The sequence below is a fragment of the Eublepharis macularius genome, chromosome 6, assembly GCF_028583425.1.
Source record: "Eublepharis macularius isolate TG4126 chromosome 6, MPM_Emac_v1.0, whole genome shotgun sequence".
In the NCBI taxonomy this organism is placed as follows: Eukaryota; Metazoa; Chordata; class Lepidosauria; order Squamata; family Eublepharidae; genus Eublepharis; species Eublepharis macularius.
Window position 1 is genome coordinate 5,025,006 of NC_072795.1, and position 16,751 is coordinate 5,041,756.

At 48.4% G+C, this 16,751-nt stretch overlaps 1 protein-coding gene across 2 annotated transcripts in view; it reads left to right on the forward strand.

Moving 5' to 3' along the window:
- Nucleotides 1–252: 252 nt before the first annotated feature.
- The window catches only part of TNK2 (tyrosine kinase non receptor 2), a 132,037-nt gene continuing 115,538 nt past the window's right edge, over nucleotides 253–16,751 (forward strand). For both annotated transcript variants that reach the window (XM_054984138.1, XM_054984139.1), the window contains exons 1-2: nucleotides 253–383; nucleotides 15,455–15,697. In XM_054984138.1, coding sequence (XP_054840113.1) covers nucleotides 15,563–15,697 — 135 coding nt within the window. In that variant the 5' untranslated portion in view covers nucleotides 253–383; nucleotides 15,455–15,562. The remainder of the gene's footprint in view (nucleotides 384–15,454; nucleotides 15,698–16,751) is intronic.

A 16,751-nucleotide genomic window follows, 5' to 3' on the forward strand; every position in this document is an offset into this window, starting at 1 on the left:
ACCTGCGCAGCGTGCAATTGCAAGTACTGAACTCGGCGGCGTCATGTGTGGCTCTGCGATGAAACCGTTGCATGTGCTGTGCTCGCTTCAGCAATGTCGCCTTCCTGCCTGTTTCCCTGAGAAGCCGTCTTGGCAGCTTGCAGCCACCAGAGTGCGTGCAGCGACTGGCAGTCGGCAGCCACCGAACACACCGCTTGCAGTGAGAGGCTGCCCGTGCATGTCAACAACACTTGGCCCTCCCGGCTTTGAAAGTCAGCGACAGGGAGGGCAGCAAAACAAGGCAGCCTTTGGAGCGCACTGAACATCATTGCATGAGAGTGTGGCGGCAGGAAGTGGCGGCAGCCTGGTGCTGGAGGGCCAGAAAGGAAGCAAGAGGCTTACAGGTAAGGGGTGAGTGCCGGGGGGGGGGTGGGACAGCAGCTGCAGTTACTCCCTCCCTTGAAGAGCAAGTTCTGAGGCTGGTGCAATCCTGTTAGGCCCCTAAACATCAGCAAGAACTCCCTGTCTGTTTAGGTTGATGCAGCCTGTAGCTAGAATTCATCACAAAAGGCAGTAAGATCTATGACTGGGGAGGGAAAGGGGTGCGTTGAAATTCTCTTGGATTATGTGTTGACTCAGCAAGGCCACCCCCTCAAGAATGTATGCCTTATATATTCAATTAAAATATTTTTTAAAACCCAAAGGAGAAGACAACCATCAAACAGGAAAAAGAGCCTCCCGTCACAAGTTTTCATGCAAACAGCCCACGTGCGAGCAGGTCATTGTGTTATCTAATGGAGGGAGAGTTTGGGGTCTAGCCGGAGGCACGGGCCCATGCCAGCTGATGGGCTGCAGTGCTTCGATGGGAAAGTTCAGGAATATTGTGTGTGATGTGCCCGGAATAATTTATCCGGTGCTTTCAGTCTGTCAGGGTAGAGAAGGTTCTAAAACAACGGAGAAAAGGTAGGAAAGTTCTAACGTGTCCCCAAGCGCTCCGTACTTGTTGGTGGCTTGAAAGCCCTGCTTTTATTGGCTTTCCTGTGCAGAATCTGGAATTCGGCATGAAAATAGAAACAACAGAAACAAGCTTCTGGCTCTTGCCGTCGCACATACTTCTGAAAAAAACAACTTGTGGCTGCTTATAGTGGAGAGTTTTGGTATCCTGGGAACAGACTTCTTTGTAAGGGAATCACACAGCACTGATTCTGTAAGTCTGAAACTTTGCACTTTGCTTACAGTTTGTTGCTGTGTCCAATTCAAAGTGCTCTTTTGTTAAAAAAGAAAAGAAAAGAAAGAAAGCGGCTGCTCTAAACAGCTTGCCTCTTAAATACCTGATGAATCTAATCATGCTATAAATGGGCCTTTGATCTTCTGACAGCGCCGTCTTACGGAAGCTGCACTTGCAGATATAAGATTGGCGGATATACATGATAAGAAGATTTTTATTCCCACAGATGTTGCCTGCAGGTTATGGAATTCCCTGCCCTTTGAAGCGTGTTTGGCCGTATCCCCCTTCCCTTTCCGTCAGAAACACATCTGTTTGGGAGGGCGTTTGCAAGTTAATTTTATCCTGCATACAGTTTCACTGTGATCGGGTTTTATTTCCGCTCGTGCTGGAAGGGGGTATGAGCTGTTTGCTGCATTTGACTCGGTTTCGGCTGCTTTGGACTGGTTTTTAGTTGCCTGTGGATCTTTATGGCGGCTGATTCTTTTCAAGGCTTTTATAATGTTGCTCTGTTTTTGAGGTTCCAGGATTCTCTCGTTGTTTTTCCGTGTTTTTTTTTAGGTTGGCTGTATTTTTGTTTTTGTGAGTGTAAGCGGCTCTGAGCGCTCCTGAAAAACAGCGGAAAGGCAGGGTAGAAATAATCTCAACACATATATACAATTTGGGGTTTATTTAATACTCTGAGGAACTCAGGGCTGCACGTATGGTTCTCCTTCATTTTATCCTCACAACCAGGGCTTTTTTTCAGCTGGAACGGGGTGGAATGGAGTTCCCGCACCTCTTGAAAATAGTCACATGGCTGGTGGCCCCACCCCCTGATCTCCAGACAGAGGGGAGCTTAGATTGCCCTCCGCGCTGAGTGGCGCGGAGGGCAATCTCAACTCCCCTCTGTCTGGAGATCAGGGGGCGGGGCCACCAGCCATGTGACCATTTTCATCAAGGGTGATTTAAACTTTTAAAAACTCCCCCCTTGTTCCAGCTCCCCCAAAGTGACATCATTGGTCCTGGGAGGGTTCGCACACTTTGTGTGCTCGCATGTGGTACCAGTGCCACCACCTCCCGCCAAGAGTTGCCCCCTGTGCTGGCAACCCACTGAGTTCCACCACCTCTTTTCCCAGAAAAAAAGCCCTGCTCACAACAACCGGTTGCGGTAGGTTGGAATGAAAGAGAGAGCGGGTGGGAAAAGGTCAGCCAGTGAGCTTTATGGCGGAGCAGGGATTAGATCTGAGTCCAACACTCTAGCCACTGATTCCTTATCTGTTACCCTGGGGCCAGGGTGAAGTACGTGAATATGGCCATTCACACATGTACCCTCCAACTCTGGAGCTCTTGGGGACTTAATTGTAGATTGGGGTGGGCTTTTTAACACCGATAATAGGACTGTGCTATAGGAAAATGGATTGGGATAGTAGACTGTACTACTGCATACTGCCTGTTGCTGTAACTGTGCTTCTGCTGGATAGCTCCTCATTGTTTAATATGTCATGTCAGTTTGCTTCTGTTTTGTCTCAGCAATATTTCAACTCTGTATTGGATTTCTGCTGGAAACCCTTACACTGTGTGATCCGCATTAAGTCTCAGTGGCCTCACTTCAAAAAGGACATGGCCAAAATCGAGAGGGTGCAAAAGAGAGCAATGAGGATGATCAGAATAAAATATTTCAAATATCTAATTGGCTTAGTTCTCAATTCAATAATTGCTAAAATCTTTGATAATCCCGATGCCCGTCGTCCATGTGGGACATGCGTGGATGTGCGCATGTCTCTGAAGAACATGGCCAAAGGAGAGAAGGAGAATGAAAAATAAGGGGAGGGGCTGTGATAGTGGAGTCAAACTAACAGTGTAGTCTTAAGAAGAGTTAATCCAGTCTAAGCCCATTGAAATCCTTTGCTCTGCTAATATTTGTTTGGGGTGATAGTTAAATGTTGGCTGGAGATGTTCTTGATATTGTGATTAAGAAAAACGTAACGACTGAATATTTGCTTACAGATGTGTCGGCACTCAGGAGATAGCTTTTTATAATTAACTCTGGAAGGAGATCAGTTTGCCCTGTTGGAGGTGTTCGACATTAATAGATTCCGCACACGTTGGATAACGCACTTTCAATGCACTTTATCCATCCTTTGAGGTGGATTTTTTGTTCTGCACACGAAAAAATCCATTCCAAATGATCTATAAAGAGGATTGGAAGTGCATTATCCAACATGTGCGGAATCACTCGTCGCCTTAAGAATCGCAGAAGGGTTTTTTTTGTCTTGTTACAAACACTCAGCATTCTTGCCTGGCTGAAATCTGAAATGATTTTAGCAAGTCAGGAATGTCTCCTGTTAGGAACTTTCTTTGCAAAATGTGCCTCATTTTGTTTTGCATTTTAATGGTGTTTTTGTCAACTTATTTCCTCTGGCCAAGCTGCTTCTTACCCTGACCTTTTGGGATCTGTTCTCTGGGTCCAAAGGCAAGTGGGAAGTGCCTTTACCGGCCCCCTTTGACTATGTTCTAGAGTGGCCTGGGGCCCAGATAACTAGGAGTGGGTGATCTGGAGGAAAAAGCCAGATGTGTGCTGATCCAGTTTAATCCAGCTTTTCCAGGGTCAGAGTAGAGAATTCCAAATCCTATCCAGGAACCCAGATCAAGAAGCCCAGATAAATCCAGGTTAATCCGAGAAATGTGGCTCCAGCCTCCTGGACGTCTGGTTCCTGGGCTGCTCCCATGTTTTTTTCCCAGTGGGAGGAGGGGAAGTGAGGCGGAGGCAGGGGACACTGTTCTCCTACTGGCCGTGGGTTCTGTATAGCTATTGTGAATTACACTCATTCTGTTAGATTAAATTGTTACAGTGTCCCCTGCTTCCGTTTGCTTTGGGTGGAATTTGCCTGTTTTGACATGGTTCTTTGGTTTGATGTTGGTCCTCTTGCTTCATTTTGTTTCTGTTGAGCTTCCTTTGGCTTGAGCTTGTATTTAGGGGTGTGCCTCTGGCCAGTGGAAGCCTAGCCCCTGTGTGTTTCTACCTAGGAGCCACCTTGGAAACTTTCCCACCATAGGAAACAATGGAGTGTGGCGGAGGGCACCTTGTTCAGAGGCTCATAGAATTGGATCCCTGGGTCCAATCTTCCTGAATCTTGGAGGGTCTTTAGTGAACAGTCAAAAGTAGATTCTACACAAATTTGGTGGCGTTTGCTTGAAAAATGCTCCCCCAGCCACTCAGATAGTTTTTCCCATATGGAATAATGGCTGGATAAATCTGGGATTCTCTAATCTTGCTGAAATGGATCAGATAATGATTCCCAGATTTCAGCAATCACAGGACTTTTTGTATCCCTGAAACTCGGATCTGGATTACCCAGATATTTTTTTTTGGTGTACATCCATATAGAAAACTATATGGCAGCTGGCATAACATATCTCTTACCCCAAAAGGAATAACCTTTTATCACCAGACAATCACAGATCTGCATAGTAAAATGAGGCTACGACATTCTGCTAGCAGAGAGTTGGAGATATGCTGTTGGAAGGTTTCTGTGATTGATTTGGGGGCAGCCTCAAGATTTAGACACCCATATGGATTTCTGAGTGTTGTTAAATTGAACTTGTACAAAAAAGATGTACAGTTTGTCAAGTTCTCCGCCATGGGGAAAGAAGGGTTTGTGATGTCAGCCTATGAGGGACACCACAAGTTTGAGTTGTTCTGAGTGCCTGGTCTGATAAGTGGCTCCATGTTCGTTATGCTATCTACGGCCCTTCCGCCAGTCTTAAAAATGGAATTGTGTGGAGCAGATTAAAATCCCATATTTAGCTCTCAAATTGATGCCTCTGCATGGCTCTCGTGCTGCATTGTGCCTCTGGTGGGAAGAACAAGGAGAAGGCTAGAATTGATGATGTGCAGTTTATTTAATTTATGTAGATATCTGTGATTCCGACGCTGATATTCTGTTATAAAAAACTCGTTCCTGTGCACAGATATAAACTGACATTGGCTTTGTTAAAAAAAAATGAAATCATGCAATTGAGGCGGAAACCGTGTTAAAGAATAGGCACTTTCATTTTATTTTTTAATATTGATTTGATATGTTCATTTACCACCATTCCGCCATTGCAGTCGAGGTGCTTTACAATTCTGAATTCACCAACACTGTGAGAAACACAGCACAAATAGAAACTGAGATTAAAGGGGGAAGAGGAAATCAGGCATATTCCGGCTGCAGTTCTTATATCTTCTGTGTTCTAAAGTTGGGGCAGCCAGGGAGTTCTTCCAAATGAGAAAATATGTCCTCGAGATGGAGAGAGATGTGATTTTAGGAACTGCAAGATTAGAATAATATAACATTGTCTCTCTTATTTGACCTTGGGCCTCTTGAGCAGTGAGTCGCTGGGGCATTCCATTTTTATGGTTTCTTCCTCGCATGCCTTTTTAAGATGGGCAAATATTTCTTAGGATCGGAGGCGGTTTGCCATTGCCTGCCTCTGCATAGCCACCTTGGGCTTCCTTCGTGGTCTTCCATTCAAATACTTAAAAGGGCTGACCCCACTTCCAAGATCTGATAAGATTGGGCTGCCCGGACCATCCAGGTCAGGGCCAGGATTGCAAAAATTAGAAACAGTGCAAAAAAGCATCAGACGTGATAGATCAAGTGATGAAGAAATTGGAATTGCATACATAGACAACAAGGTCATAAGAGCAGGGTAATAGTACAATAGATGGGTAATACATACTGTACACAGTAGCATAGAATATAGTCCTGTTCTTTTTATGAAAGTACCTTCCTGAACAACTCTGTTTTATGTAGTCTGTGGAATATCAGAAGGCTGGGAGCCTTCCAGACCTCTTTAGACAGTACCATATGCCCTTGTGGCTGATCTGTCGTCGGCAGAATTAAGAGGCCCACAGAAAGGAAACTTCTTGCTTAAGTGGTAACGCTGGTATGGCCTGCAACTCAGAGCGGTCCCCACAAACCTTTTCGATTTTCTGTTCCCATTCAATCCTGGTTCATCCTCTAGTATCCATTCAGACAGGCCGTTCCACAAAGTGGGGGGCCACCACAGAGAATGCGCTGTGTCTATCCTTCCTTTCACCGCTCCGTCTTCCTTGTGAACATTCGAAATCTGCCTTTTGTGGTGTTGGACTCTTGGTCCTGCATTCCCTGCATTGACTGGCAACCTTGCTGCAGCCAAGAGAGGCCTTTCCCCCAGTCCTTGTATCTGAGGAATTAACCCGGGGTCACCTCTGACTTGAGGGCACTCCCCACCAGCGCCTTCTGCTCATGCACGAACACGCATGGAGCTGCCCTATATTGAATCAGGCTCTTCGTCGATATTGTCTGCTCTGATGGGCAGGAGACCTCCAGGGACTCAGGCAGAGCTCTTTCACATCACTTATGACCTGAACCTTTTTTTAAAACGGGAGATGCCGTGGATTAAACCGGGGACCTGAAAGCCAAGCAGATGTTCTATGACAGAGCTGCAGCCCCTCCCCAACGTGCACCAGGTTGATGTTGATTGTTCGCAGTGTTGGCACAGCAGACATTCCAGATGCCGATGCTACATAGCTGCCCCCCATGTGACTGGATGCCCATTTACCCATTGCTTACTTTCCAGCCCTGTTTAAGGCTTTGGCAACTGCGTGAGCTCCCCGACCCCCCTGCTTTGCAGCAAGTCCTGAGTCTCCCTCCGTGATGCCTCTAGCAAACGGTGCGAGTGTATGGGTGGGGCAGTTTCTGTTTTTCGGAGCACTGCTGTTTCTCTGTAGGCCCAGCTGTTGCACAGATGTGCCCCAGAGCACTTCCTTTTCATCTCTTGCTCTTCCTCCCTTTGTTCGCCTTCTGCTTTTCAAGGCACGGCTGGGGGGGCCGCGTGCCGTGGCTCAGAGCTGGGAGTTGGATCTCAAAATGCCTGAGAGCAGGGGTGGGGGATCTCAGGAATTCATGTATTTATTTATTTTTATTTATGTTATTTATAGTCCGCCTTTCTCACTGAGACTCAAGGCAGATTACACAGTGTGAGATTAGTACAATCAGTATCGAGGACATTTCCATACATGACTAGAGTATGATAGCTTTAGTTCTGGCTATCATGAGAAGACAAGAGCCTCTGGAAAAGTCAATAATGGTCGTAAAAGTGGAAGGCAGCAGGAAAAGAGGAAGACCTAAAACAAGATGGCTGGACTCAATAAAAGAAGCCACATCCTCCAGTTTGCACGATCTGAGCAAGTCTGTTAATGATAGGATACTTTGGAGGTCTTTCCTTCATAGGTGCAGATTGCCTCTTCATAGGTGCCCTAATTGCCTCTTCTCTCTCCTCTTCTTCTGTATTTGACCAGTCTCTGTATCAGGCATCTGACGAAGAGAACTTGATTCTCGAAAGCTTATGCTACAATAAAATTGGTTAGTCTTAAAGGTGCTACTGGACTCTTTTTGATTTTCCTTCATACGGTTGCCGTAGGTCGGAGGCAACTTGACGGCACATAACACACACAAAGACATAGCATTAGCAAGGATCCAACATAGAGTTGAAGAAATGCTGGCTCAGAACATAAGCAGTTCTAGGACTGACGTTAGACAACATGGAGCACTGGTGGTATATTTGAAGCAACAGATAATATGCAAGGCAACATAGTGGTGAGGTCTATGGTCCTTAACTCATTAGCAAAGCATCTGAGACCCCCTCCCTACAAAACTGCCCTCCTATCTGAGTAAAAAGTGTATGTGACTAATAAGATGACAGTATTGTAAGTTCTTCCCAGGTTCGGATCTTGATTGCTTGAGTGGCTTTTTGGGCATGAGACCACCAGTTTTGACCATAAAGGATGGGGAAAGTCCTTGCATTGGACCACCAATAGAGAACTGCAGCCTGGTGACAGCGTGATGTAGTGGTTAGAGTGCTGGACTAGGATCTGGAAGGCCCAGGTTCGGATCTCCGCTCTGCCCTGGAAATTTGCTGGGTGACCTTGGGCCAGTCACACACTTTCAGCTTAAACAGCGTTGCCAGCCTCCAGGTGGTGGCTGGAGATCTCCCAGAATTACAACTGATCTCCAGGCCATAGAGGTCAGTTCCCCTGGAGAAAATGGCTGCTTTGGGGGATAGCCACTAAGGCATTATACCCTGCTAATGACTGACCCTTCCTCAAACTCTGCCCTCTCCAAGCTTCACCTCCAAAATCTCCAGGAATTTCCCGACCCGGAGCTGGCAACCCTATTAACCTACCTCACAGGGTAGTTGGAACTCGTCCAGTGTTGCTTCATGATCTTGTTGCCGGAGAATCTTTTTGGCTTCAGAGGAACCGCTGCCTTCCTCCATTGTTTGGGAGTACCCAGGGGGGTTTTTTTCTGGGCAAAGAGGTGGAGGAACTCTCAAGAGGGAAATGAGGAAGAAACACACAGGATTCTTTGAAATAATAATATTTTCCAGCACTATTTCCAGGTATTTTCGAGAGGTGCCGGAACTCCATCCCACCACGTTCCCCCTGAAAAAAAGCCCTGTTAAATCCTTGCTAAGTCAACTCTGGCCTGGCCTTTGTTCCTGGCTGTGGATGGCTGGGATAAGCAAGATCCCTGCTTGGCCTGGATTTCTTAAAAGGAAATGATCGGCAAGGGGGGGGGAATGGCTCATTTATTAGCCATGAAGATATTTGGCATCAGTTGGGTTAACCCTCTAGGACTGCCAGCTGGTCTTTGCTGATAGCTAAACTTGTGGGTAGCGAGGCGCTGTCTTGGCTTTTCCTTTTGTTGGGTGGAGGTACGTTGGCCGAGGGTGGGTATTGGGGGCGGGGAGCTTCCCCCCTCTATGACACATGCAGTGTCCTGATTCTACAAGTGAAGGCAGAGATTCCACAGTGGAGAAAACTGCATCTTCGAGATAGCTGTTGTCCTGCAGCTGATAAAAGCACATTGCCCGTATGGTTGCTAACTGCCTGGAGAAAAAAAAGGAACCGCTCCTTTTAATAGAGGCTGAATGAGAATAATAGAATCATACAATCATAGGGTTGGAAGGAGTCTTTAGGGTCGTCTAGTCCAACCCCCTGAACAATGCAGGAAATTTGCACCTCCCTCCCCCCCCCACACACACATTCCCAGTGACCCCTGCTCCATGCCCAGAAGATGGCAAAACACTGTCAGGATCCCTGGCCAAACTGGCCTGGGGCAAATTGCTACCTGATCCACAAGGTGGTGATTGGCATTACCCTGGGCATGTAAGAAGTAAGCAATGATGTAGCCCTTCCTGCCCTCCCTCTCATGATCTGCCCAGGGTCACAGAATCAGCATTGCTGTCAGATGGCCACCTAGCCTCTGCTTAAAAGCCTCCAAAGAAGGGGAGCCCACCGCCTCCCGAGGAAGCCTGTTCCATTGAAGGACTTCTCGACCTGTCCAGAAGCTCTACCTAATGTTTAGCTGAAAATTCTTTTGATTTAATTTCAACCCATTGGTTCTTGTCTGACTTTATGGGGCAAAGGAAAACAACTCCACCCCGTCCTCTATATTGCAGCCCTTCAAGTACTTGAAGATGGTTATCCTATCACCTCTCAGTCATCTCCTCCCCAGGCTAAACATACCCAGCCCCTTGTTACTTACAAGGTGAAGAACTTCAGTGGCCTATTTCTGTACATTAATGTTATATTGCCTGACTTGGATGGCCCAAGCTAGCCCGATCTTGTCAGATCTTTGGAGCTGAGCATGGTGGACCCTCATAATACTTGGATGGGAAAAGTCCAGGCAGGCAGTGGCAAACCACCTCTGTTCACTTCTTCTCTTGCAGAAGTCGGCTGTGACTTGATAGTGCTTTCCACCAATAGCCCTATATTAAAACGATGGGACATTTTTCTCCAGGTCTGTTGGCAACCCCGATTTTGCAGAGGAGAAAGGTGTCAGCCCGGGATGTGAGGCTCCCTGGGTGAAAAGGTTTCAGATAAACTTCTAAAGACTTTTCTGTTTGCTGTTGGGGATTGCCTGGAGCCGGAGGGGGTAGTAGATATTCCCTGTGAAGAACGTTATCGGATGTACAGCCAAGATCAAATGAAGTAATTTGAACACGTGCGCTATGGTTACGGAAGCCTGCCTGACACCGGGCCAAATGTACAATGATTGTGGCAGAGGTTAACAGGAGCCTTGTAGCACCTTGAAGACCGATAAGGTTTTATTTCGTGTCACCGATGATTATGCTAGAATAAACATTTGTCGCTCCTCCACCAAAGACTCCTCTTTATCTTTGCTGCGACTAATTCATCTGCTCTCCGTGGTCACAAACAGAAGGTCTTTCCTGGCTGTGCTTCGTGACATCCCGGGACCGAATGTACATTCGGGGCAGTATTCCACCACCGAGTTGTGGCCCTTCCACCAAACACCCGTGCAAAGGCCGACTGCTGGGTCAATATTATTAACTCTTGACCGGCAGCTTTTCCCACTCCTGAGATTCTTTCTAACTGAAGATGGCAAGATTTGAATTCAGGACTTTCTGCCTACAAAGCACGTGCCCTCTGCCATGAGCTGCGGTGGTCTGGTTTCTGCCCTGAACGGGTTGCAGTCAGGGTTCGATGGGTGGGATTTCTCCTGCTCTTACTCAGAGTATTTTTACAGGCTGTAATTGGGGGGATGATTGAGTCACTTCAGCGAATGAGACTAAAGAACCAGAGGAACGTAGTTTCAGAGTCACACGTTGAGAGTCAAAGAGAACCACTACTATCCCCGGGCTCTCCAGTTCTGTTCTGTGCTGTCAACTTGTGGCATCTCAAGCTAAATTTCTTAGCTAAGCATCCCACCCCTCGCAGGAACCGAATTGATGTTTCTCCTTCAAGAGCTTAAAAGCTCTCTCTGTGGGGGAGAGGTGTATTTTCACAGAATCACAGAGTTGGAAGGGACCTTACAGACCTTCTAGTCCAACCTCTTGCCCAATGCGGGATGAGCCTAAAGGATCCCTGACAAAGATTCATCCAGCCTCTTCTAGAAAACCGCCAGTGAAGGGGGGCTCACCACCTCCCTAGGCAGCTGATTCCACCTTGGAACTACTCTGACGGTGAAAAAGTTCTTCTTAATATCCAGCTGGTACCTTTCTGCATGTAATGTAAGCCCATTGCTTCGCGTCCTACCCTCTGCTGCCAACTGAAACAGCTCCCTGCCCTCCTCCAAATGACAGCCTTTCAAATATTTAAAGAGAGCAATCATGTCCCCCCTCAGCCTCCTCTTCTCCAAACTAAACATTCCCAAGGCCCTCAGCCTTTGCCCGTAGGGCTCAGTCTCCAGACCTCTGATCATCCTCGGCGCTCTCCTCTGCACCCTCTCGATTTTGGCCACATCCTTTTTGAAGTGAGGCCTCCAGAACTGCACACAATACTCCAGGTGCGGCCTGACCAGGGCAGTATAGAGAGGGGCCATGACCTCTCTATACTCCCTTGAAGCGATGATGAGCCTGGGGGTGTCAAACCCAGCATCCTGGCCCCAGTTCCTTTCCTTCCCCACAGCTGCTTTATTGCCCTTCAATTATCCAACTGGGGAGCTCAGTGCTGGGTGTTGCGGGACTCTGTGATCCTTGCTATGTGGATCCCTTTGTTTCTGAGAAGGTTCCCTAAAGGCAGGGCAGCTCCTAGGCCAGTGTGGGGAGGTGCCCCCTCTGCTCTTTCCCGTCCGTTTGCCCCTTTCTCCCACCCCTTTCGCCCGCCTCCTGGTCTGGCCTCTCCCTTGTTTGTGTCTCATTCCAGAGCCTTCTCCGTTGCCTTTCCTGTTTGCTTTGGCACTGCTGGCTGCCCACTGTTCATCACTCTGCCTGGGGAGGGGGGCTGTGCTGGAGGGCTGAGGGTGGGTGGGGGGTTGGCACATCAGCCCGTCTTACTAGAGGGCGGCGGCTGGCTTCCCTGCTAAAGAGACATGGCAGACAGGCTGTGCCAGTCCAGGGAGTGGCTTTGCCAGTTCACCCTTTGCTCACATGGCTCCAGAATAGCCATTTGGCCTGGGGGTGACGGTGAGGAGATCTTCTGGGAGAATTGCAAAGAATGCCCCCCCCCGGTCAGCTGTAAGGCAGTGGGGCTTGAAAAAGAAGTTTCCTTCTCCTCTCCCCTTTTTTCCTGACCCCCCTGCACGTTATCTGGGGCAGGGGGGTGCTGTGAGTTGCTGAAGTGTCTCTTGGCAACTTATAGGGAAGGAAGGCAGCTCAGTTGCTCTCTGTCTCCCCCCTGGCACATTTTTATCCTGCCCCTTCCTCCGAGGAGATCAGTTGGGTGTTCATCGCTCGCTCTTCCTCTACTCTATCCTCACAACAACCTTGCGGGGTAGGCGACTGGCCCGGGGTCACTCAGGGAACTTTGTTGTAGAGTCTGGATTTGAACCTGGGTCTCTTGAGTCTTGGTCTGATTAACCTTGTTCACAAGTGACAGTGAATGCACATACAATCCGTGGACGCTTGATTGTGGGTTGAGTAATTCGATGCATGTACAGCTGAAGATGTGACGGAAACCCCACATTTATCCGGCGTGGATCTCCAGTTTCGTTTGTAAAGTAAATGCACATTGGCTCTTTCTTACAAACAGATGTGCACACATCCAGGCAAGATGTACTGTAACCCCAATGGTTGTCATAGTACATTACACCACCCTGACTTTCTTTGTGGGGTTTGTAGTCTCAAGCATCACCTGCCTTGCCTTATTACAATCCTGACTGTGAGCATACGGGTGTACCATCGCAGCAGTGCAGAGAAAGCTGGCACCTGAGAGAAGAGTGGAGGTGGGCAAGAGAAGAGGGCAGGGAGGTGGCATTGGGCCCAGAATGAGAGAGAGCTTGGTTAAAATGTTGGAATAGGATCTGGGAATGCCGGGTTCAAATCCTCACTCTGCTGTGGAAGCACACTGGATGATATTGGGCCAGTCAGTCACATACTCTCAGCCCAGTCTACCTCACAAAAATGTTGTGAGGGTGAAATGGAAGAGGAGCAAACAGTGTGCTGCTCTATGCTTCTTGGCAGAAGAATGGGGTAAAATACTGTGTTTTTAATGTTTATATCATGCACTAAATGTCTTGACCTAGATAGCCCAGGTGAACCTGATCTTGTCAGATCTCAGAAGCTAAGCAGGGTCGGCCTTGGTTAGTAATTGGATGGGAGACCTCCAACGAAGACCAGCATTGCAGAGGCAGGCAATGGCTAACCACTAACCACCTCTGTTAGTTTCTTGCCATGAAACCCCCCGGCTATGACATGAGGGCATTCTCTGCCACCACCATGTGTTAAATAAAGAATGGCTTGTGCAATTTTCTGTCAAGGGGCCGGGTAGAGACGGAAATGGGAAAATCCAATCTTGCCTTGCCCATAAACTGACATCACAGCCTCACCCCCCACCCCAGGGTAAAGATAACACTAACCTATCTTACAGGGCTCATTTCAAGGGGGAACGCGCAAGAACGCAGTTCTGGCAGTTCCCCAAAGAGGTCACATGTCAGGCTGCCCCGCCTACCCGACTCGGCCATTTTGGGCCCGTTTTGGCCTGGATTGGGGCCCGAAATGGCCCAGATCAGGCCTCTGACGGGTGGTGGATCACTCTCCCACTCAGCAGCGGCCTGATCCTGACCATTTTGGGACCTTTTTCAGCCATTTCCAGCCCCTTCCTGCCATTTTTGGCCCAATTTCAGCCTTGAAAGGCCAGGATTGGGTCCAGAACAGCCAGGATAGGTGATGTCAGGGGTGTGTGGCGTATGCAGATCAGTTGTGCTAATGGAACACTTCCGGTGATGGCAAGGGGTGTGGCATATGCTAATGAGTTATGCTAATGAGTTCCTCCAGCTCTTTTTCTAAGAAACGACCCCTGAGCCTATCTTGCAGGGTTGTAAGGATCATCGAGATAATACAGGCAAAGCATTATAAACAAGTAGCTAAATAAGTGTCTGGTCTTTTGGGCCCCCAAAAAGGTGGGATGTGAATCGGCAGTGAGTAATCTAGCTAGTGTCAGTCAAAGGATTTCCTTTCGGAGGGCCTGAAGGCAGCGGAGGCCACAGGGCGTGCAGGGCCCTTTTCCAGGCACCGCAAAGGGCGGAACGGGTTGGCGTCATGTGAATTTGTGAGAAAGGCAACGGGGGGGCAAAAATGGGTGGAAAGGGAAGTGAGGACAGCCAGCTGGTTAGTTCTTTAAAACACCCGTACGTCGCCTTTCAGGGCGGCTCGCCATCCAAAGTCAAATAACGTCAAATAAAGTCCAGAGAAATTAAAAGAGCCAGTTTGCAAAACTTGCTGGAGGGTAGTCAGATTGGCAGGCAGAAATTTATATATATATAATCCTATTATTCCTCACCAAAATACTGGAGAGAATAGAATTGTTTTAATGTGGCAGCTGAAAATTGGAAGGGTCCAGATGTCTCGGAGTAGCCTATCCCGTAAGCAGGGTGCTGTTATAGAATGGCATTTCCCCCGGTTGCCTCCTATCTATCCTTGGAAGGTGGAAGCACCTGGAGCGGAGTCTCAGGTGAGGTTGTGTGGAGGAGGAGGACAGGTGAGGTTGTTAGGCTAGAGAGAGGGAGTAGTGATAAAAATTGAGGACTAGAAACTTAAAGGTATGATGGAGGATGAGGGACAGCCAGGCCCAAGATCCTCTGATCTACTATTAGATAAAAGGTGAGCCGTATTGGTGACGACGCACCTTTTTCCTGGTGCAGGCGCAGTCCGAGTGAGCCTCTGCAGCCTCAGAAGGGCCCGCAGAAGATCTGCTCCGTCTTTTCCAGACTCAATCGGGCCGGGGCTGGCAGCGGGAAGGACGGTTGTGCCTTTGCAGCCCTTCCCAGCCGCAATTGGGGTGACACTGGGGCAGGAATGCTTGGCTCGCCTGTGCTGCCCCCCCAGCCTCAATGGGGGGGGGCAAGGCAGCACGCATGTCCAGCTCACTTCCGCTGCCGCCCCCCGGCCTCGAATGCACCAGCCCAATTTCTGCCCATTTGAGTCAAATCGGGCTGCTGCGGGGTACAGGAACGCTGTTGGGGTGGTATGATGGGTCCTGGAGTGCTCCTACACTCTACACCGGCCTGATTTCCGCCTGTTTGAGGCCGAAATTGGCCCGCTGTGGAGCGCAGGAATGCTGCTGGGGCAATGCATGCCCTCACAAGACCCCACCAGAGCCTGTTGTAGTGTTAAACACAACGGGCTTTGTTGCTAGTCTTTTATAAGCATGAAACCCAGATTTTCCTGAAGCCAGCTGCTCGTCTGCGTTCTTGTAGCTCCAACTGGCCGTGATCAAGAACGATCATGAGATCTAGAGATCTTGTGTCACTTAAGTACGCTTTGTTCCATGTCTTGCAGGTCCTGTGTGACTCAGCTCCATGGACCACGCTGTGTCACCGCCCTTCGTGGCCTCCAGATCCTCTGCCTGAGGCACCCTGTGATACTCTGATACGGCTGTAGGCTTAGATGGCCGTTGATTTCCTATTCCAGGAAAAGAAAAGCGTCAAAGGGTGCGGCCAAAGGATTGTCCTCCGTGGCGGCCTCTGGGGAAGAAATTCAGTGTTGGAATCAGAGAAAATGACTCAGGCGGCACAGCCTCAGGTAGGTGAGCGTGCTAGCTGGAGCAGCGTTGGGAAGTGAGATCGTTGTAAGAGGCTACCTGGTCTTCCGACCCTCTGTGCATTTACTTCGACGTAAGTTCCACTGAGTAAGTCTATGGTGGTTAGCAAGTCTTAGACCAGCAGTCCATCCAGATCAGTAGCCACCGCATGTACCATAAAAATTGACAGCATAACAAAATCCCGACGTGTTGAGCGTGGAGACGTCCTCGGGGCTTCATAAAACCCTTCTTAAAGGGAGGGCAGTCAGCGCTTGAAGACGCCTTTCACAAGTGTCAATGGCTGTAAATATTTTATTTTCCCCTGAATTCCGAAGTACGTTGACAGTAAAATCCTAAGCAGAGTTGTTCCAGCCGAAGCCCATTGATTTCAGTGGGCTTAGACGGTCGTAACTCTGTTTAGGATTGCACTTTGAGACTTAAAACGACTGCTTGTTCTTGTAGCTTCTGTTATTCGTGTTGTTATAAAATATATATATTTAGCGCTCCTTGGAAGGATGGTGTAGTCCTTGACCTTAGAAGCAGGATCCAAATCTCAGTTGTGTATACACAGGTGGTGTTTGCATCTCAGCCTTTTTTAAACACCTGGGCTTTGTGGATATCCAGTGCACACCTTTGCCCCAATGTAGCAAAGGCCACTGAGCCGGTGAAGGTTATATAAACCCATAGATGGATGGGGAATTGCAAGCATAAACATCTGACAGCTGGAGGCTGCATATAAGAGAGACTGTTCAGGATAGCGAAAATCCCACATCAGTTGTTTGAGAGGTTGGATTTAACGTCCCCTAACTCAGTGGAGTAGCTGTGTTGGGGTGAGTTTGCAAGGTCTCAATGCACATTGCAGATAGTTTTTGTGCAAATATGGCTTAGTTCTCACGTGCAGTAAGCCTGAATCTGGGCAGAGCCATTTCAGACATTGGGTGAAGGTTAAGCACATTTTTATCCCGCCATTCCTCCAAGAAGCTCAAGATGGAATATATCATTCTCAGCTCCCTATTTTACTTCACAACAGCCCTGTGAGGTAGCGTAGGCCGGGAG